General features: G+C 39.2%; 1 protein-coding gene across 1 annotated transcript in view; it reads left to right on the top strand.

Annotated features, from left to right (window-relative positions):
- The window catches only part of Frem2 (FRAS1 related extracellular matrix protein 2), a 155426-nt gene extending 141525 nt beyond the window's left edge, over positions 1-13901 (top strand). Inside the window, exons 17-24 of the mRNA XM_013031489.1 lie at positions 3609-3801; positions 5554-5658; positions 7012-7139; positions 7260-7394; positions 8424-8550; positions 9341-9528; positions 9960-10106; positions 11125-13901. Coding sequence (XP_012886943.1) covers positions 3609-3801; positions 5554-5658; positions 7012-7139; positions 7260-7394; positions 8424-8550; positions 9341-9528; positions 9960-10106; positions 11125-11637 — 1536 coding nt within the window. The 3' untranslated portion in view covers positions 11638-13901. The remainder of the gene's footprint in view (positions 1-3608; positions 3802-5553; positions 5659-7011; positions 7140-7259; positions 7395-8423; positions 8551-9340; positions 9529-9959; positions 10107-11124) is intronic.
- Positions 13902-22379: the final 8478 nt, after the last annotated feature.

Raw genomic sequence — 22379 nt, 5'->3', positions numbered from 1 at the left:
GTCCCTTGGATGCCTCAAGTAAGCAGGACATACAGGTCTGTGTGCCCTCTGCGGTCCCTTCCCTCTTCTCCTTCTTTCCTAGCACTGGCACTTTAGCATAAAGTAATCGTTGTGCAAACAACTTTTATTACCCTATAATTGCTTCTGCCAGGAGCAGCATACTGAGGAACTGAGTTTTTTTCCTTATGTGGTCGTTGTATCTATAGTTACCATGATGAAATATTGCCAAGTCCCTGCATTTTCATAAGGGTAAATAGAAATCTGTCTCTGACACACTCCGAGTTTTCTGCTTTCCTTAAGCTCCCAGTTCAGACTATTTAACACAGAAGAAACAGTTGCCAAAGAGAAGGGATCAGGTGAAAAAAAATTGGGGATAATTGTCAGCAGCTAGGAAGTTTGATGATCATTTATGCAGTTTGACTACTGCTATCCTCAGCTGATATCTTGACTGTGTTTTCATTGGCCATTCCTTTGTACATTCACTCATTGAAGAAGCCGGCAGTGAACATTCCAGGGATATTGCCAGAGAACATTCCAGGGGACAATCAAGGATTGTAGACCAAATCTATACACCACCAAAGTAGAATTATAAGAGTCAGATATTCATTCTTATAAAACATTAAGAATTTTACATGCCAAGGAAAAGAACCTTAAAGCTTCCATAGAGAAATTTGGCTAAAATAGTTTTCAATCATTTGCTTCTAAAATATAAAAACAATTGACGGGCTGGGAAGGTGGCTCAGTGGTAGAGTGATTGCCTTGCATGCTCAAGGCCCTGGGTTCGATTCCTCAGCACCACATAAGCAAAAAGAAAAACGCCGGAAGTGGCGCTGTGGCTCAAGTGGTAGAGCACTAGCCTTGAGCTGAAGAGCTGAGGGACAGCGCCCAGGCCCAGAGTTCAGGCCCCACGACCGAAAAAAAAAAAAAAAAAATATATATATATATATATATATATATATATATATAAACAATTGAATAATTAAGCTAAAAAGAATGGAAAGACTAATGTAATAATTTAATTAAAAATAATTTAAATGAAGGAATCTATACGTACCTGGTGCTTTTATAAAAATTAAATACAATGAAAAACCTGTTTCTTTCTTTCTTTTTTTTTTGTCAGTTGTAGAGCTTGAACTCTGGGCCTGGGCACTGTCCCTGAGCTGTACCACTTTGAGTCACAGTGCCACTTCTGGTTTTTGGTGGTTAACTGAACATAAGAAGCTCACAGACTTTCCTGCCTAGGCTGACTTTGAACCATGATCCTCAGATCTCAGCCTCCTGAGCTGCTAGGGTTACAGGCATGAGCCACCAGTGCCCAAATGAAAAATACTTGTGATGCAAAATGGCTAATAAAGTTAAACTAAGTTTTTTAAACCATTGGATGTTTAGTGAATTTTCTCTCAAAAGCCATTCTTTAAAAAAAATAAAACACTGCACATCACATGACTCACACTTCTTCATCTTAACTATTCAGGAGGCTGGATCTGAGGGTTGAGATGTGAAGCCAGCCCTGGCAGGAAAATCCATGGGACTCTTATCTCCAGTTAAACACCAAAAAGCCAGAAATATGGCTTTTTGTTAATGGCTCCAATGGCATAGCACCAACCTTGAAAGCAAAAGCTAGGCAAGAGCTCAAGGTTCTGAGTTCAAGCCCAAGTATTGGCACACAAAAGAAGGAAGGAGGAAGGGAGGGAGGGAGAAAGGGAGGAAGGAAGGAAGGAAGGAAGGAAGGAAGGAAGGAAGGAAGGAAGGAAGATCCTTATATCCAAAATAACCAAAAACAAATAAAACAGAAAAAAAACCTGGGCAAAGCCATGGCCCAAGTAGTGTGCCTGTGAGCAAGCAAGCTAAAGCAGTACATGCTTAATACTGACAAATAAAAGTCATTCGTTTTATATTTTAATAATTGCATTGCAAAGGAAAATTCCTAAATATGTTCACTTGGTTAGGTAAACCATAGCTGACAAGCTATATTATAAGCTACAGAAATTCAGTCTAAATTAGTATTTGTACTTCTTTTTTCAATGCTGGGGCTTGAACTCAGGGTTTGAGTGCTGTCTTTTAGACTTTTAATTCAAGGTTGGCTCACTACCACTGGAGTCATACCTCCCCTTCCAGTTTTGGGGGGATAATTGAAGGTGAAGATCTTTCATGTGTGTCTGGTTAGGCTGGTTTTAACCCAGATCTTCAGATCTCAGCCTCTTGGATAGCTTGGATTACAGGACAATAGTTCATATAATTTAAATTATTTGCTAACTCCCGTGTCTAAGTCCTTTTAGCCAGTTTATTTGGATGATTATCACACAACCTGACTAAAACTTCCAAGAAACAGGCTCTGTTTCCCTCTCATGTAAAATAAGCCAGTAGTGTTTGCTTTGTTGTATTTTAGACCTATTTTGAGAGTTAAATGCAATAATTTTTATTAGGTGATCTATTAGGACTGTGCCATCTTTGTTTGGTATGTAGTGAAGTGTGAGAGAGAGAAGAAAAGACCAGAAACTAGGTTTTGGAAGAGCCCTGGAGAAGCGTATGGAATTCAATAGAAAATTTACTGTATTTCGTTAATACTTAATTTTCTTATGTCTTTTTCTTTCTGTCCATCATGCAACCCATAAGTCAGCCACTCACAGATATACACAAACGTAGTTGCAAGAGTAAATGGTAATGTTAAATAACTTCTACTGGACCCTAATACAGTGTCTGAAATTTGGTAGGTGCTTGACAAATAACTATTCATTTATCCTCCACTATTCCCAAACCATCTGTCAAATATCTTAAGAAGAAGAAGAGTATAAAATTCAAAGCAAGACACTTTGCTTTTTTCTTGAAACATTTAAATGCTACATGTTGTTAGTGACTAGATTTAGTTCCAGATCTTTGCCCCTTGTCTCATCTCTCTGTATAATTAAAAAATAGCTCATAGTAGCATTTTAAAAATAAGATCCAATAGTTGATGGGTCAAATGTTTATCTAGTAATGAGTGGATAAATGAAATGCAGCTCTGACACATGAAAATCAAAAGGAATGAGGCATGGATGGAGGCAGGCCACCTGCTGGAAATGCCTTAAAAACACACAAAGAGACACAGGGACTGCCTGATCCGCTTGCATGAAATGTTCAGATAAGCAAATTACATAGTCATATAAAGTAGGATAGAAGTTGGCAGGGACTCTGGGGAGGAGGAAATGGTGGGTGACTGCAAATGAGCACAGGGTTCTTTGGGAATGATGAAAACATCCTTAAATTGTATTGATTGTATTCATGGAAGCTTGGCTTCTTGACTATACTAAAACTACTGAATTAGTTATACAATATATCTTAGTGAACCTGCTAGAAGATACACTGTGTAAGTATCCTCTGTAGAAAATGTGTATCTTAAGAATTGCTGTGCACCTCTCTGTGATGGAGGTAGCTGTGAACAATAATTTAATAGATCCAAAAATGAAGCAAGGAGGAAATAAGGTTATAGGATGTTTTCATTTTCTTGCCTTTCTGAGGATCTGAAATCTTCAGTGAAGTGAGAGGTGGTTTTGAGTAGCTTGGACAACAAGAGGCTCATTTGGTTTAACTCTGAATGGTGTTGATGGGGATCATTTTTGTTGTCGTAGGTCCTCAACTTGGTACAGTCCTATGTGACCCTTCGAGTTCCTCTGTATGTTTCCTACGTGTTCCATTCCCCAGTTGGGGTAGGAGGCTGGCAGCATTTTGACTTGAAGTCAGAGCTTCGTTTGACTTTTGTGTACGACACTGCCATCTTGTGGAATGATGGCATTGGCAGCCCACCAGAAGCTGAACTCCAGGGTGAGTTGACTTAGAAAACTAGCTTTCTCATCTATATTTGCATTACTTGCAAGGATTTTTTTTAAATTGTAAAACATATATTATAAAATATGTAACTATGAAATCAGTAAATTACACTCTTACTTTTGTTGTGAGAAAACTCTTGTTTGATGAGATCATAGTAATATCTCGAATTCTGCCAAAAAACACATTTTTTTTAATTGTTAAATCTTCCTTGTTGCCTGGCACCTGTAACTCACCTCTGTAATCCTAACTACTGAGGAGGCTGAGATCTGAGGATTGAGGTTTCCCTGGAAGGAAAGTCTGTGAGACTCTTACCTCCAATTAACTAGCAAAAGATAGAAGAGGAGCTGTGGCTCAGGTGGTAGAGGGTCAACCTTGAGCAAAAAAAAAAAAAAAAAAGCTAAAGAAGCATGCCTAGGCCTTAAGTTCAAGCCCTAGTACAGGTACACACATACTAAAAATATGTCCCTTCCTATATATTGTAGATATTTTACTCTTGTTCTTGTCTTAGGTGATAAATCCCTTATATACTATAAACACAATCAACATATTTCCCTAGATTCTAGAAAACAGGAAGGTCTAGCTGAAAATAAGAATCACTTGCAAGGAGGGAAAAAGAATTGATTACAAAGGAAGAAGTTATATATCTTTTTCTTATAAAAAAAAACAAAACAAGAAACTCATTATAATATCCAGAATAAATTATGTCCAGAACAAGTTCTGACTTACCCTACAATTATTTGTGCATACTGTGTAACATTTCTGGAGCTTAAGTTCTCATTTTATGTTCAACTCTCCTATTACCCTTTAGCCCATCTGGTTCCATCTATAGCTACATATCAAGCCAGCATGATATTTTACTAGCCTAAGAGAAAGCACAGTTGACAGCGCATCTCCAACATAAATCTACAACCTTAAGCAGGTTAAATTTACCTTAGAGCTGTGGGACAAGTAGCTTCAAGATTCCTTCTAGATTACTTTGTGTTTGCATTCCACATCTGGCCTTTAAAGATGAATATTGGTGAACCTTACTTGGTATCTCTAACTGTGGTCCTCTTATCTCTGGGGCCAAATTTTGTCTTGGGAAAGTATCTGAATTTTCTTGAAGGTCATAAAATTGTCACTCCCTTTCCATGCTCAAATAGCTACAGATGTGGGGGGGGGCAGTTGAGGGGGGTGTTTGCTGGTACTAGGGTTTGAATTTAGAGTCTGGGCACTGTTCCTTTGTTTTTTCACTCACTTCTGGTCCTTTACTACTTGAGACACATCTGAATTTCCAGCTTTGTAGTGATTAATTAGAGATAGGAGTCTCTTGTACTTTCCTGTCCACGTTGGCTTTGAACCTTAATTCTCAGAGCTCAGATCTCCTTTAAGTAGCTAGGATTACATGAATAAGCCACCAGCTCCCAACTAAATCCACTACCATTTTGACAAGTTTATTTGTCTTGTCTCTCAGATTCATTTTGGCAGACAAAAAGTTTTTTTTTAAGTCACTTAGTGTATTGTCATCATCTATGTATTTCATAGTGTTATGGCTTATATTACCTAATTTAATTTGCCTCTCTCCAGATGTCTTTCCTCCTTAGAGGAAACAAAGAAACTTCTGCCTCTCTTATTATTCAGATTTCTCCTGAAAGACAAAGATGTCTAGAATGGGTAAAGATGGGAGAAATCACTAACTTTAGGGAAGGACTTATCTATTTTGAAGTCGCTGGACTCTACCATCCCTGCTTTTGTTCCCCATTGTAGGTTCTCTCTATCCAACCAGTATGCGCATTGGTGAAGAGGGTCGTCTGGCTGTGCACTTCAAGACAGAGGCTCAGTTCCATGGCTTGTTTGTGCTGTCACATCCAGGTAAAGCTCATTCCCCACACAACAAACACGCCAGTTTTCCATATTCACTCAGATTTCAAGAGGTTTCCTTGTAAGCTTTGAAGTCCTTTATTTCAAATGAATTTCATACATGCAGCTAGCTCCTCCTTGGGTTTGCAAATCACTTTTCAGCCTCTCAGGAGTTGCAGAATTATCCTATGGAGGCTTTTGGAGAAAATGCCAAAAACATTGACGCTGTGCAAAAAAGGAAAGTCGTACTGAGTACCGTTCCTCAGAAAGAGCACATAGGAATAGCAGTCCCTTTCTCTGCTTTGTTTCCATTGTTGCGTTTCAGGTGTTTCTCTGTTCCCTGCTCTTTGCTTGGTACTGTGAGAATCCTTTCTCATAGTCAGAAGTGGGCACTTGACTTCCCCGCTCAAGTTTCACATGGCTTAACCAGCTACATTTATTAAGAATTGGCCAGGGAATTGAACTGTGTTTGAATATGAATAAAGCACCCACCCGTGTGTGTTGGTCTGAATTAGCAAGAACATTTCATTAGAAATAATTTCTTTTCATTTGATTTTCCCTATTACCATATTGTTTTTGTCTGTTTTACTTCTGTGCCAACTCCTGTCAGATGGGAAAGGCAACACAGTCCCCTTACCCACACCAACGCCTCCCTTTTTCATGGCATGAGCTCTAACAAAGGAGAAAATGGAGTGGAATATTCAAGAGCAACAAAGAGGATTCATGGTATTTTTGTGAGATTGAGCCTCAGGAACAAAACCCAAAAAGAATCACTTTGCTTTATTGTAATTGGCGATGCTGGTATCAAGAATTTCCTGGTCTTTATGGTCCTTTCCACATCTCCACCTTTCTAATACACTGGATCTTTGTTTAGCCCCGATTACAGGCAATCTAATTATAATTAAGAGTCCATTCAGAAATTGGGTTTGTCCAGATGTGCGGATGTGAGGATGGAAGTGACCTATTTTAAGTTTGGCTCTTAGCTTGGGAGTACAATTAATGCATTCTCCCCAGCCTGGTTGCCCTCTGCTGACTCCTGGAAAGCAGCCCTGAGCCATTCGAGTATTTCTGTACAATTACCTATTGATGGATTACAGGGCAGAAAAGTTTCTAATGTGGGAATCCAAGGTCACACATCCTCTCTGTATGACCTTGAGAGAGAGAGCTACACAGTCACTCATAGCCCAGTTTCTTTACTTGCACATTGAGGACATTTACACCAACAACCTTGCTTACTCTGCACATTGTTTATTAGAATAGAAGCAAATTGTACGGGATATGGTGCTTTGACAATGCTAAATTGTGGCATAGTTTTCCAACCTAAGCACTTTACAGTGTTATCTGGGACATTTATTTTTTTCCTAGCGTCCTTCACAAGCTCAATGATTATGTCAGCTGACCATCCAGGCCTGACCTTTTCCCTCCGCCTCATAAGGAGTGAACCAACCTATAACCAGCCTGTACAGCAATGGAGCTTTGTCTCTGACTTTGCAGTAAGTGACTAAGACCTACTCAGTTTTGCTTTTCTGCTGACTTCAGATTGCACAGACTTTTCAAAGGAAAATCCAGAAATGGCTATATAAATTTGTAAATGTCTCCTCTCTTCTCCAAAGGTACGTGACTACTCGGGAACCTACACTGTGAAGCTGGTGCCGTGCACCACACCATCCAATCAGGAGTACCACCTGCCAGTCACCTGCAACCCCAGAGAGCCTGTCACCTTTGACCTTGACATTCGATTCCAACAGGTATGCTGCAGAGCATCTGTGACCTCCACTTTTAGAACCTAATTTTGTTGGAATCAAGGTTTACTTTGACTGGTAATTTTTCTCCACATATCGATGAGTTTAATTCTCATATGCTGAGAAATAGGGAAGCAATTAGGATGAAGACATTATCTTCCATCTGTCACTACTTCTGGGTATATAATTCATAGTTCAAGTTCATATATGAGTTATTTATTTATTCATTTATTTTTGGTCAGTCGTGCTTGAACTCTGGGCCTGGGTGCTGTCCCTCCGCTCTTCAGCTCAAGGCTAGCACTCTACCACTTGAGCCACAACACCACTTCCAGTTTTCTATTGGTTTATTAGGGATAAGAGTCTCATGGACTTTCCTGCCCGGCTGGCTTTGAACCGTGATCCTCAGATCTCAGCCTCCTGAGTAGCTAAGATTACAGGCATGAGCCACCGGCACCCAACTTGCTTCAGTTATTTTTAATAGGGTCTTGAGTTTATGACCCAGGCCAGTCTGGACCGTGCTCCTCCTATTTATGTTCCCTCACATAGCTGGGAATGACAGATTCACACCACCATGTGCAGTTTTGTTTGTTTTTGGTTTGTATTTATTAGCTAAGATGGGAGTGTCACCATATTTGGGGGATGGGAGGCCTGGAATTGGCCTTAAACTGATACTTTTCATATCTCCACCTCTTACGTAGCTAGAATCACCAGAGTGGTCCATGCCCCAGGCTGTGATGACAACTTTTGTCTAAGAACTTATACTCAATGTTGACCTTCTACTGGGCATGAAATTTATCAGTCCTTGATAATCACCCAATAGATGGAAATAGAATGCTCCTCATGCCTTAAAAAAAATTCTTTTTTTAACTCTACCATTTTTACCTTCTCCAGAAGGAGTAGTTGGCTTGGCTGACCATGGAAATTTCAGTGCACTCTTCAGCATTGAACCTGGCCGTATTCCATGAATCATAGGTGTGCACATATGCATGTGAGAACCACTCACATTACATGAAGGGCTTTCACCCTTGGTTTTAGGTCAGTGATCCCGTGGCAGCAGAGTTCAGCCTGAACACCCACATGTACCTGCTCTCCAAGAAGAGTCTCTGGTTGTCAGATGGTTCCATAGGATTTGGGCAAGAGAGTGACGTTGCTTTTGCAGAAGGTATCACGAGAACAGGAAGGCATCTCTGCTGGTCCTGTGCATCTGTGGTTTGGGATGGTTTGCTTTGTTAGGACGGTTGGGTGGGGACAAGAACTACCTCTTTCACACTTCTGAGAAGTCACTGGAACTGGCTATATGTTACTGAGTGGATTTCTGGGGAATTTACTATTTCCATTATCTGAGCGACTTTTGGAACCAATCTGAGATTGCTTTTCTTGATTTTTTTTTTTGATTTTGTTAGACTAAACTGCAGCTACAGGAGACTATAAATGCCACCAGCACAAAGCTGTGCGTGCCTTTTCTGGTGATGTTTATATCAAGCATGTAGCAAAATACCTGGCACATGTGAGGAGTTCAATGATAGCTGTGAAATGTTTTATTGAATGTCAAAGGCTTCATTAAAGTCATCTTTCAGAAGTAAATAGAATTAATTACAGACTTTTATTGGTGTTTTTTTTCAGTGTTATTCTATATTGTATTAGTCTACATCTCCCTAGTTAAATCTCACTACAAACTAGACTTTAACCACAAAGGGGATTTTATGAATGCTAAATCATAGACCAGACTTTGAGATTATTCCCTCTGTGGCTGAACTTCTGAGGCTTTGTAGCGCTCATCAATCAGTTGTGATCAGTCTGCAGGGTGATCTTACCTGAGGCCTAGGAGAGGACCAGACTCTGGCCTTCCACATCTGACAACAGATTAGGAAACCATGTCTACATTCTTGTTGTCATAAACTGTTTGTACTGTCTGTCAACCAAGAGAAATAACATTCCCATGTCTGTTTCAGGGGATGTAATTTATGGTCGTGTCATGGTAGATCCTGTCCAGAATCTAGGTGACTCCTTTTACTGCAACATTGAGAAAGTATTCCTGTGCACGGGAGCTGATGGCTACGTGCCCAAGTACAGTCCAACAAATGAAGAATACGGCTGCTTAGCAGATTCCCCTTCACTCCTCTATAGATTTAAAATTGTGGTAAGTGCTTTGACCCAAGCAATAAACAGGCTGAGCCTTTTTGTCTGACATTTCAAACAATAATATTTTTTTTAATTTAACCACATACTTTTTTTGGGGGGGGGGACTTGAACTCTGGGCTTGGGCGCTGTCCCTGTGCTCTTCAGCTCCAGGCGAGCATTCTACTGCTTGAGCCACAGCGCCACTTCTGGTTTTCTAGTGGTTTATTGGAGATAAGAGTCTCATGGACTTTCCTGCCCAGGCTGGCTTTGAACCATGATCCTCAGATCTCAGCTTCTGAGTAGGTAGGATTACAGGCGTGAGCCACTGGCGTCCGGCTTAGCAATACTTTATGATAATCTATCCTTGTCCAAAATGCATAGGAAAACATTCTATCCTGGCAAAAGTTGGCATTAACGTATAACAATCATCATTTTCCTTACTGCTTCAAGGACAAAGCCCAGCCAGAGACACAAGCCACCAGTTTTGGAAATGTGCTCTTTAATGCTAAACTGGCAGTAGATGATCCCGAAGCCATTCTCTTAGTGAATCAGCCTGGGTCCGATGGATTTAAAGTTGACTCAACGCCGCTGTTTCAAGTAAGTCCCAAACAAGCTTACTTATCACAGCCACATAGACATGTGCACATAGCATTTCTGCATCAGATAGCTCATCAACAAATGGAAATCATGGTAACAATATATATAGTTGAGTGAGACAATTTAGTAAGGTATTGCATTCCAAAAATCCTACCTATTGTTATTTTATCAATGTGTTAATACTCTTTTATGAATAAAGTCTCTGGTTCAGCTCAGAATAATATGTTTAAGTCTGACAAGAGTAATTTGCTTTTCTTTTTTTAATACTTCTTTCCTATGGATGTGTGTGTGTGTGTGTGTGTGTGTGTGTGTGTGTGTGTGTGTGTATGAGAGAGTGCGTGTCTGTGCATGCCAGTTCTGGAGCTTGAACTCAAGGCTACTGGTTCTCACTTGGCTTTTTCACTCAAGGCTGGTACTCTACCATTCAAGCTATATCTCCACTTCCTCTCTGAAACTTTTAAGATGATTTTTTTTCCCTTGCAGTTGCAAGGCTTGAACTCTGGGCCTGGGCACTGTTCCTCAGCTCTTCAGCTCAAGGCTAGTGCTCTGTCACCTAAGCCACAGAGCCACTTCTGGTTTTCTGGTGATTTATTGGAGATAAGAGTCTCACAGACTTTCCTTCCTGGGCTGGCTTTGAACCGTGATCCTCAGATCTCAGCTTCCTGAGTAGCTAGAATTACAAGCATGAGCTACCAGTGCCCAGCAAAATACACTCTTTACCTAACTTATATAACTATAACCCTTCTGTACATCACCTTTATAATAACAATAAAAATGTAAACTAGGTCTGGAGACATGGCCCAAGTGGTCGAGCACCACCAAGCAAGCAAGCCTAATGAGCACAAGATCCTGAGTTCAAACCCCAATAACATCAAAAAGGAAAAAAAAAGAATATTGAGTAAATTAGTTCTACAGATGAAATAATCACTTATCATGATTTCTACCATTAGGCTCTCTTATATATAGTCATGATTAAGATTGGCACATTTCCTAACAAGTAGTGTTGTATGTTTTCTAGGTTACTCTGGGCCGAGAATGGTACATACACACAATCTATACAGTGAGATCAAAAGACAATACCCTCCGAGGGATTGGCAAAAGGAGTGTGGAGTACCAGTACCACTCGCTGGTGCGCCATGCAGATTCCCAGGCAACTTCAACGAGCAGGAAGAAGAGAGAGATCAGAAGCACACCCCCACTGGCCTGGGAAATTGGTGCTGAAAACAACCGAGGCACAAACATCCAGCATATCACCCTGGACCGCAGCACCAAGAGGCAAATCCCGCAAGGGAGAGTTCCTCCTGATGGCATCCTTCCCCGGGAGTTCAACAGTCCTGGCTCTGACATCAGCTTGATCACTGCCTTGGGCGGCATTGCAGTGGGATTACTCACCGTGTGCCTCTCCATCATTGCAGCCATGGTGTGCCGGAGGAAGAAGAGCATCAGAGCAAAGGATGCTGCCAAGGGCTCTGGTAGCAGTGAGCCTATGATGTCCCCACAGAACCACCATGGTGACAGCTCAGAGGTGTGAATACCGCAGGTGGCATCCAACCTTTTTCCTAAGTGCCTCAGAAAACATGACACCAGAGCCCCCAGATAGATGGTGGAGAATTGGGGACTTCCATGATGAAGCTGCTCAGAGCACCTGCCTGTGCTAAAGTACTTGGGTTTATATGCTATCTATTCTCTTAAGCATGGAAAGACATATTTGGACCACATCGTTCCTCTTGCCCAGAAGGCTTCCAAGATGTGGTCACACATAGACAGAGCCATGAATGGGTGGTGAGGAGTTCACTTCCTGTTCTGGGTATACTCTCTACACTGTGGAGACGATCTATTCAAAGGTGCTAACAGGCTCTCTGAGAAATCTGAGAGTCTATTGTGGCTATGTGTGAGTAAACTTTGAAGGTGCAATGATCACTTGTTCATTCATTGTATAACTGATTATTAGTAGAAGTAGTTTTAACTGGTAGTCTGGAAGGGTGATGAACACACTGTTTATGATGACAAGTTTTCCACTCAGTGAAGACAGCATAGAAATATGACCAGGGCTTGCTCATCTTTGCTACTATTTAGGAGAGAGTGGAAAGAAAGATAGAAAGAAGGGAACTTCCTCACTTGGAATTAAATTGAGTTTTGTTTTTTTCAGGCCCTCCTTCTTCTATTTGTTTATTTAATTTAAATTAAACCAAAGAATATGTTAATTCTGGCAAAGACATTTTTTTAAAAGCAAGAGTGCTCTGTTGGGATATGTAGTGTTAGTAGAGCTCCTGGGTCGTCATATGCCTCTTTGGTGCTAAATATTTGTGGGAAATAAGAGGATTGATGTTAGATTCACTCTTAAGACAATGTTCTCCAAGAACTGAGCCTAGATGTTTGCAGGTTTGAACCCATAAAGGATCATGAGAGAGACATCTTTACAGCTGGTGAAGACTGAAAATGGTATTTATGCATGTGGTTATGGATAACCAGAGTGCCTTTTACACATACTTTAAAAGAACATTTTGACACATGACAGATGAGGTCAACCCTCTCAGTCGCAGAGACACAGAATAACTCTAGAACCCACGTGGCCATAGGACACGTGATGAAATTCTAAATGGCACCCAGTCCAGATGGTGGTAAGTGTCCTAACTACAACTGTTGTTCTACAAACAGATGTGGAGGTGCCTAGTGCCATTGGTAATGTGCTTCTTTGATCTAAGAAGAAAGCATCGCTCTGTGGTGTCTAGTTCAGAGAAACCCCTCTCTACATTTCAAAAACAAAAACAAAAAAAACCTGTAACTGCTTACTGTTCATTCTACAAAACCAACTGAAGTCCTCTTTCTAGATATCTACCTTCTGCAGAAATGTGTAGGGTTTTTGTTTGTTTGTTTTTTAAGAAACTAGTTTGGAGAAGGAAATCAGTAGTTTAATAGCCAGTCTTCTGAAATCCAGACAGTGTATTTTAGACAAAAATAAGGTTAGAAGGAAAAGAATAATGCCTAAAGAATAACCTGCAAATGCTACCTGGTATTCTCTTCTACTTCAGCCATAATCTGGCCAAGTTTAGCCTCTTGGTACAATGGAAATTCAGGGAAGAAGACCTTCTTCTCAGGTCCTACCTGTGCTTCTTTATTTGGTGCCTGTGCATACCAGCCACTGGTTGGTTGGGAAAAGTAAGCTACACTAGTACTAGGTGAGAAGGGAAAATTGTCTAATACTTGCCTCCCTTCTTTTAGAAAGCTGTTCACTTTACATTCAAAGTCATGTAAAGAGAAAGAAAGTAAACTGTAGTGTGCTATTAGGGAATTTCTAAATTTCACCTACATCTCAAAGATTCTCCCCAAAAAGACTTACATAAATCAAAAGTACTGTATAGCCCAGGAGTTCATTTGTCAAAATAAGTAGTGATATCTTCTCAATTTTCTATCCCATTCTTTTGCTTTACCTTCTGGCAGATGCTTAGCTACATGTTTAGCTACCTCATAATTAACAGGAATTAAACACCTTCACATAGTGCATAGACTTTTACTACTTAGTATGGAGTTCAATTTATGAAGATCTTTAGAGCAAATATTCTCAATCCATTTCCTGATATGGTAATACTTCTGAACCTGATTCTCATGCAGTCTTTGGGTATCTGTCATTAAATAAAGCAATTAGTGACATATCGTTATAACAAATTTCTTTTAGCTGGGCTCATTAAAATACAAATTTTGCTCCACAATATATTTTTCTAATGAAATCACTGTCTTTGAGTTGAATAGCATGTTAAATGTATTTTTCCACTCTAACTAAAAGAAATTTTTCCTTCTTTCTTTTTCTTTCTTTCTTTCTTTCTCCTTCCTTCCTTCCTTTTTTTCTTTCTTTCCTTCCTTCCTTTTCTTTCTTCCTTTCTTTCTCCCTCCCTCTTCCTCTCCTCCCCCCATTCCCCTTCTTTCTTCCTTTACATCTCCCTTTTCTTCTCCTAATCTTTGCTTATCTCTCCTTTTTCTCTTTCTCCTGCCCTCTTCTTTCTTCCCTTCATCCTCTTGAAAAAATAGAGTCTATGCATCAGTATCTTGTGACCCAATCAAGGTCTTATTGATAGTACTATATAGTTGATATTACATGATAATACAAAAAACAATAAACAGTATCATTAGTGGCCCCTTTAGCCATATAAACAAAAAAGCATAAAAATAAGTAAATTTCAGTAATCATCTCATTTTTGTTTATTCCTTCAGTTAACATATATTGAGTGTTCACCTAGATTTTATTAGCCCTTCTGGGAGATGACAAAAACAAAAGTACAGTCGTAAATCAGTCTGATCTAGCTCTTTCCAGGATAGCATGTTCAGATTTGTATTAAGATTCTCTTCCAGGCATATCTGTGAGCTACTGAAAAGATTCTCTGGAGCACCAACATTAGATTCCACTCTTTTTTTTTAATCTAAAAACAAAACATTTATATGAGTCATTCTTATGACAGAGTGAAAAATATCCCAAGCCCACACCGAGAAAGTACAATAGTGAAAAATATTCCAAGCCCACACTGAGAAAGTACAATAGTGAAAAATATCCCAAGCCCACACTGAGAAAGTACATTGTGTGGCAGTGTGTTTTCTGTTCCCCTTCACGCAGGACAAGCCCTCTGTATTCCAGGAGTGGGATGTAGCACATAAACTCTTCCGCTTTTAGCGTCAACACTGTCTCCTAAGGTCCACTCAAACCAAAGTCCAATGGTTGAATAATGTAAGTCTAGACCAACTAGAATCCTGCTAGAATCCAGCATTTGTTAAAAGGGCCTGCTGTAGGCTCAGTATGTTGGGATTCTATTCTATAAACAGTGAAAGACCTTTATCAAGTCATCTAAAGTTTACATGTTTTTTCCAGGGTACCTCCTAGGTCATAAGAATGGAAATACATTAGTATAAAAGTTACAAGAAGCCTGTCCTCATCCCCATCAATGCTAGAACTATCTCCAGGATGAACCATGTAGAAGTAGCTATATTAGAGCTGAATGTAATGACATTAGTTGATTTTTTTTTTGGTATGTATATGTGCTAGTTCTGAGGCTTGTATGCAGATCCTAGGTGCTTGCTTTCCCCAAGCATTTTTGCTCAAGGCTAGTGTTCTACCATTTGTGTCGCAGCTCCACTTTCCGCTGTTTGGTGGTTATTTGGAGATAAGAGTCTCCTGGCTGGGGATCACTTTGAATAGTGATCCTCAGATCTCAGCCTCCTGAATAGCTAGGATTGCAGGTGTTGGCCACTGGCACCTGGCAAAAATTTTATTTTGGAAAGATTTATTTAATATTGACTTGGAAACCAAGCAGTCCTTTAATGGGAAAAAGAAAATATATTGTTAGAGATGCCAATATTTTACAAATTGGAAATTCTCCTAGTTGTATTATTTTGAAAATAAGCATGTGATAATTTTTGAAACTATTTTTTCTAGCCATTATGGGCCATATCAAAAGGATGAAAATAAGTGCCTTTGCTAACTGTACACCAGATAAATGGGAATCATATGTTCAATGAATCTGACTTTGCAGAGCGTGCAAACTTGTAATTTGGAAGAAAACTATACCTAGTAATACTGTCTCTCTCTCACACACACTGTCACACACACAAACAAAAGACATCTCATTTCTAGATAGCCCCTAAAGCCATAATTCTAGCTGAAATAGTTCACATAATGAAGGGTCATTTGTGAAAACATTTTCTTATGGGAGTCTTTATGACATTATTTCAAAGGTTAATGTATTTCCTTAAAGTATTCTCTCAAAATATTTGAAAAAAGGCTTTGAGGTGTAAGAAGTTATTCTGATTTTGATAAAAGGCTTTAATACAGAGCATAATTTTCTTTTACCAGCAAAAATATTATATAGAAATTGCTTAGAAGGAGATTACATAGACTTCATAGAGAAAGCTAATTTTCTCTCAGGCAGAACACTATAAAGGAAAACATACCAGCCAAAATGACCCTTTCGATTTAATTTTATTGGGAAAAAAATCAGAATATTAAATTTGAGAACTTAAAACAACTTTGTTTTCTTCCTTTCCAATGTATTTGGTTTCTTTCTGTGCATGAATTTATTTCAACAAACGAAAACTATCTTGGCAATGATTTCTAATTTGACTTCTTCTGCCTCTCTCTCTCTGACTCCTCTGTTTTATTTTTAAACAAATAGCAAAGTTTATTACAACACTATAATAGTAAAGACAATGTTATCACCACATTGTATGAAAGAAGACAAATACAAGAGTGAAACCAAAGAGTTCAAAATAGATTCACTCACATATAGTGATCTGATTTATACAGAACAACTTTACAGTGTTTTTCTTTAACTTAATTTTGCTTTCTCTGAGATGTGTTAATTCTTCCAGGACTGGTTTTCCTTTTCCTTGTGAAATTGTTACCATGTTTACTGTGTGGTCAGCATTTTCTTCTATCCAATGTGGAAAAGTCCACAAGTATGTGTGCAGTGTCCCTTCTTTATAAAATATTAAAGATTTGGACATGAAATAAAAACTTGCTACCCAAAGATCAAAAATGTCATATAGAGTATTATGACAGCACGTTGTACCTTGATTTTTTTTTCTCTCAGTGGAAGGATAGATTTGACATATAAGATATAAAAACCCTTTAAGAATTTCATTCAGTGGGTCTAAAACCAAAGATTCATTCATTCATATATATTATATATATAGACATATATAATATTTTTTAGAGTAAGTGAATACTTAGCACTGAGACCAGTAGGCAAAAGAGATTAGTAGGTTGTCAACAGCACTGAAAAATGTTCAATTTATAATTACTAAATGTACAATGATCTTTTACAATGAGCCAGATAATCAGATAATGCCTTCACTTGTTTTACATGATCACTTAAACAATTCAGGTACATCTACAATGGAGTTTTACTTTTTTCCCCCAATCTTTGGGTCATCCTCTCACAAAAGAACTATCAGTATTATGCCTTAAAAATAGAAAAAAAAATAATGCTTGTTTTTAAAAGCTAACAAAATTAAAGAACCTTTAATGAAAATTATTCTTAAAAATAAAATGGTAGTCATTGGTTAAACATAACAAGACAAAAATAATAAGACAATTTCTATAAAGGCTAAGATAAAATATTGCTATAAAAAACAACCAATATGAGAGTCATTGCCTGTGCTGTTAAGAATTCAAATATTTGGCAAGCTGACTTAAAAGCCCATTTGTGTATTAAAGAAACTTTACCTTGGACAAGGGGTTGTGTGTTTGATAATAATTACACATGCTTGCTTGCTTCCCAGGCTTTCTCTGTAATACTTAGTAAATTTACCTTAATAGTCACTGAATGATGTATCTCTATGTGTAATGGAATTACTTACAAAACTCATTAGCCTTTGTTATTTTCCCATGGGAATTCCCCACAAACTAACAGGGTCTCATTCTTTTATTCCATGTATTTACTAAGTTACTTCATATTTGCAGAATATCCAAGTTTATTCATGGGGAATATAAGTATGGCAATCATTTAGAGCTGTTCAGTTGTAAACGTATTCTAAAATAATTCTGTCACGTGTGTTGCTGAAGTACACCTGTCTTTCTTCAAAGTATGTCATGTATTTAGTATAAATAAAGCCCATATAAATGCAAGCATAAATGCGTTCAAAGGGTCAACTTGTGATGACACATTCTTTATGTTTATTTAACCTGAAGTCTCAGAATTCTTTCAATCCGCAATGAACGGCAGTTAACTGGAGCTTTGAAGTCATTCAGGCCTCTGGACTGAGACAGTGTTCCCATTTCCTCCCTGATACTAGTTCACCTGAGATGCCCACAACTGTAAAAGATAAAGATCCAGACTAAGGCCTGCCAAGGGCCATGTATATTTGCTGGTGACAGCACACTTGGGATGACATGTTTTGACCAAAGGAGTAGGTCAGTAGTCATTACTATCATTAGACAGTCCTCCCAATTTCATTGATGAGGAAGAATTGACAGCTAGGGTCTTTACTGCCAAGATGGATGGGTCACTCTGATAGAAACTTCATCTAACAATCATTTGATTTATCATGAAGTCAGATTTTTAACATGACACCAGTATCATTTGGCAACAAGAAGAGATGAACATACAACCTTATAAGAAAAGAGAAAAGCACAATGAAAAAGAAGAGAATGTAGAAGAAAAATCCTCACCAGTCACTGGTGGCTCATGCCTATAATCCTAGCTACACAGAAGGCTGAGCTGTGAGGATGAACAGTCAATGCTACCCACTGCACACAAATTTGAGAGAGTCTTCAGCAGAAAACTGGAAATGGAGATGTGGCTTACATGGTAAAGCACCAACCAGTCTTAAGCAAACACAAAACAAAAAAGCCAAGAGCTCAAGAGTTCTAGGCTCTGAGTTCAAGCCCCAGTATTAGCACTGAAAAAAAGAAAGCAGAAAAAGGAAAGAGAGGCTTTTCTTCTACTGTGCTTCCAGCTCTGCTCCTTAATCCCAACCCAATTTCTGCCTGCACCCTTAGCATTGTAAGCACTTTGAATCTGTTTGAGGATAGAGTTAGAAGACAGAAGTTAGAATTAGATAGAAGACCTATTAGGACATCTCCAGATATGGCTCGGATGTGGTTGGCACCCCAGAAAGTCATCATCCCCAGTGTAGTGATGTTGAGAAGTAGTGAGGACCTACTGGAAGGAGTTTAGGTCATTGGAACTCCATCTCTGAAAGGTAAAACTGGTGTCAGTGAAGAGTCACAGGTCTTGCAGGAATAGATTAGTGTTCTCCAAAGTGGGTTGTAATAAGCAAGCATGACACATTCCCTTGGTATCTCTTCTGCACACCCCTGCCTTGTGTACTCTTCTATGTTATTCCGACCATTATATATTCATGTAGCCAGAAGGTCCTCACCAGAGACATAATATTTGTCACCATCCAATCACGGAATTCCAGTCTTCCAAACTGTGAGCTAAACCTCTTTTCATTATAAAGTACCCAGCTTTGGATACTGTCTTCTAGCAACAGAAAATGGACAAGACACCACAACATTTAGGAACACCTGCAACTAGAGTGGTAAAGATCAAATTTCAACAATTTTTGCCTCTTCTCTCATATCAACTAGCTGTGGAGTCAGAAAGGGTAAAAGAAGAAAAAGGAAGTACCGAGTTCTGACTGAAACCAGGCTCAGGGCACAGCATGACAAAAGATGGTTAGAAGAAATCTAGAATGAAAGAGTTTGAGGACAACAAACATTGAAAACCTTTTGATTTTCCTTTTTCCATTTTTCAGTTTCCTTAATAGGTTCTCATTATAAAGCAAAGAAGAAAAGGTTCAAATATTCAATGGAGTCGAAAGGATTTTTAACTATTTGAAATACTAATCATGGCTCCTAGAGTAAATTTTTCTTCCATAATCTGCTAGCAAGTTTCTTTCATTGTCAAGAGGATCACAGCTCCTGCTTGGCTTTTTCATCCAAGGTTGGTGCTCTACCACCTGAGATATACCTTTACTTCCCAAATTGTGCTTTTTTATAAACCACCTATTGGTGTCTTTCATCCTAGGATTCCTAATGGACCAAAGTAGAATTAGCATCACCTCCAGGTCCAGCAACAAGAACATGTCTTGGAGAAGTGGAAACTTCAGGCCCTGCATTGATACTCTAGTCTGGGCCAACCCTAAGTCAGAATGGAAAATCACTTGACACAGGTTATCTGCACCGACCTAATGATTGATGTAATGTTTTTGAGTTCTACGGCTGCATTATAAGTAGACTAAATATTTCTCTCTCCAAGAGAGATTGCCTACTGCCTCTCCTTTTGGCCTGTTCCTCTCTCTCTTTAGGGGGAAATACCTGAACCTTATTCTAGAGATGGGTGGAGGTGACTGCTCTGAATATCACCTTTGACAGCCACATCAAAACTCTGAACTTCCCTGACTGTTCTATACCCCTTGGTCCCTATGCGAATTTACTTTCCAAAGATCTGGTGTCAGCTTTTAGTAATATAATAAATAACCTATTGTAATATATGCTAAAGTTTAAATAAGTGGGGGGGGGAATGGGACAATTTGAATCTCCTGAGGAGTTGTCAAACTGTATCTTCCACAAGCCCACAGATTTTTAATACAGTTCTTAGACCTCCAATCACAATCCCAAAGAATGGAAACAGGCTATGCACTGTTTTTGTTAGTGTTTTTCCTCTGTATTTTTGGACAGTGGTGATGTGGAGAAAAGGTTGGACATTTGAAATGAGTCAGTGAGGGAAAGAATGTTTACCCCCATTTGGAAAGTTGCCAGCAAAATTATGTGCATTTTGAATGTGAATCTCAGAAGCCAAAAAAGGACTCACTGTCCATATCTGGAATAAAGGTAATTTTTTAAAGAAGGACCAGCAAAATGCCTTGTATATGCAGGGCATCCTTTCAGGTAGCTCCCAGGGCCTGAAGTGCCCTGGCCTGTGTTAAGTTTGTGCCATTGTCCTTACAATGTAAAGTCACCAGTCACATGTCTAGTTGACATAGCTTTACAGTCTCCAACTATAGCTCATGTAGTGATCTAGCTTAGGTGTCTCCCCATGACTGAAGTTGTCGAGTCCTGTTACAATGCAACTAATGTTCTCAGTCCATAAAGAGAAAGTATGATTATCACTGGGTTAAGAATGAGTTAGTAAGCCTGGCCCCAGTGGCTCACGCCTGTAATCCTAGCTACTCAAGAGGCTGAGAGCTGAGCATCATAGTTCAAAGATAGCCTGGGCCAGAAAGTCCATGAGACTCATCTCCAATAAACCACTACAAAACTGGGAGTGGAACTATGACTCAAGCGGTAGGGCGCTCGCCTTGAGCTGAAGAGTGCAGGGACAGCGCGCAAGCCCAGAGTTCAAGCCCTATGACCCACAAAAAAAAAAAAAAAGAATGAGTTAGTAAAAAAATCCAACATGAGCTGTAGATTGCCCTCAAATCATATCATTTCGTGGAAATAAAATAGGTTGCAAACCCAGAGTTAGTGTATATTCCCCATTTTGCATTCATTCATGAAATGCATTGATGGCGTGTGTGTGTGTGCAAGAAGAGAACAGGGTGGTGTCGTGGCAGAGATGTGGAATACGAGGGTGGCGAGGTTATGAGGGAGTGTGGAAAGGAGTGAGGAGTCAGGGGACCTGTGTGCCCACCTGTGCAGTCCTCAGAGTTTGGTGGTGAAAGCAAAAAGGCTTCCCCTCCTCCCACCTACCCCCTTCTCCCAGTCAAACTTAGTGACGTGTAAGAGCAAGAGCAAGGAACGAGGTGGCAGTCAGAGCTGCTTTTTGTGGGTTTTGTTTGGTTTTTGTTTGTTTAGTTCTAATCCAACCTTCATTGGTTATGGGAACTTACACAAATCACTTCATATTTTGGCATGACATTCTCATCTTGAAGGATATTTCTTGGTTATCTATGTAAATGAAAGAATTCAGAGTAATGCAGAGCAATTCAAAATACTAGCTGTAAAGGAAGTTTAGCCTAATTCTCAAAGCTGATCCTTTAAAAAAAAAAATCAGTACTTTGGCCACCAAATAAACCCCCAACAAAGCGATTTTTTTTTTAAATACATTCATTGCGGAAAGAGGTGATGTTGATCAAGATGCTTTGTATTCATGAGCTGCTTTGTTCAACTCCTTTGTACAACTTCTTAAAGATAATAAAAATATAGTTAAAATAATAATATAATAAAATGTAGTTAAACATAATAATATAAAATACATTCATATTCTAATACTCCTTTATTTGTAACAAATTAGTTGGGAGTGGATAGAGGGGAAAAACAATCCTTAACTATCAGAGACTCTAGGGAATAAGAGAGTAAAAGCATGAAATTCACAGGATGACTCCTATGGCTTCAGGAATGGAGCCTTTGTAAGTATTCTCACTTGAAAGCACAGAAATTACTGAAACTTTGTGCCTTAGTAGATCCTGGCCCTCCCCTGTCCTGAGCTGAGGGCAGTCCTCTCCCCCTCCCCACTCCATGTGATGCCTCAGCTGCTGTTTTATCTTACACATCACCCACCATGGTCAGCATTGAGAGGTTCTGTTGTGAGCTATAACAACAGAGCTATCCAATCTTCTACAGGAGCTGTATCAAGTAATTACTGTGGAATTGTAAAGCAATATGGAATAAATATGAGACCCATTCCACTTTAAGAAGTATCTAGAATATTTCCTCAAAACAACTAAAAAAAGGTATTCTGAAATCTTAGTCACCCCATGTTTCTCTCCCCCACTGTGAGAAAGTTCTTGCTAAAAATCAAGAGCCAAGTCCTTTACTAATTGCCTATTGCAATGTTGATT

Source organism: Dipodomys ordii, unplaced genomic scaffold, assembly GCF_000151885.1.
Source record: "Dipodomys ordii isolate 6190 unplaced genomic scaffold, Dord_2.0 Scaffold140, whole genome shotgun sequence".
Classification (NCBI taxonomy): Eukaryota; Metazoa; Chordata; class Mammalia; order Rodentia; family Heteromyidae; genus Dipodomys; species Dipodomys ordii.
The sequence above is the reverse complement of the archived record's forward strand: the minus strand, read 5'-3'. Positions and strand labels throughout refer to the sequence as shown.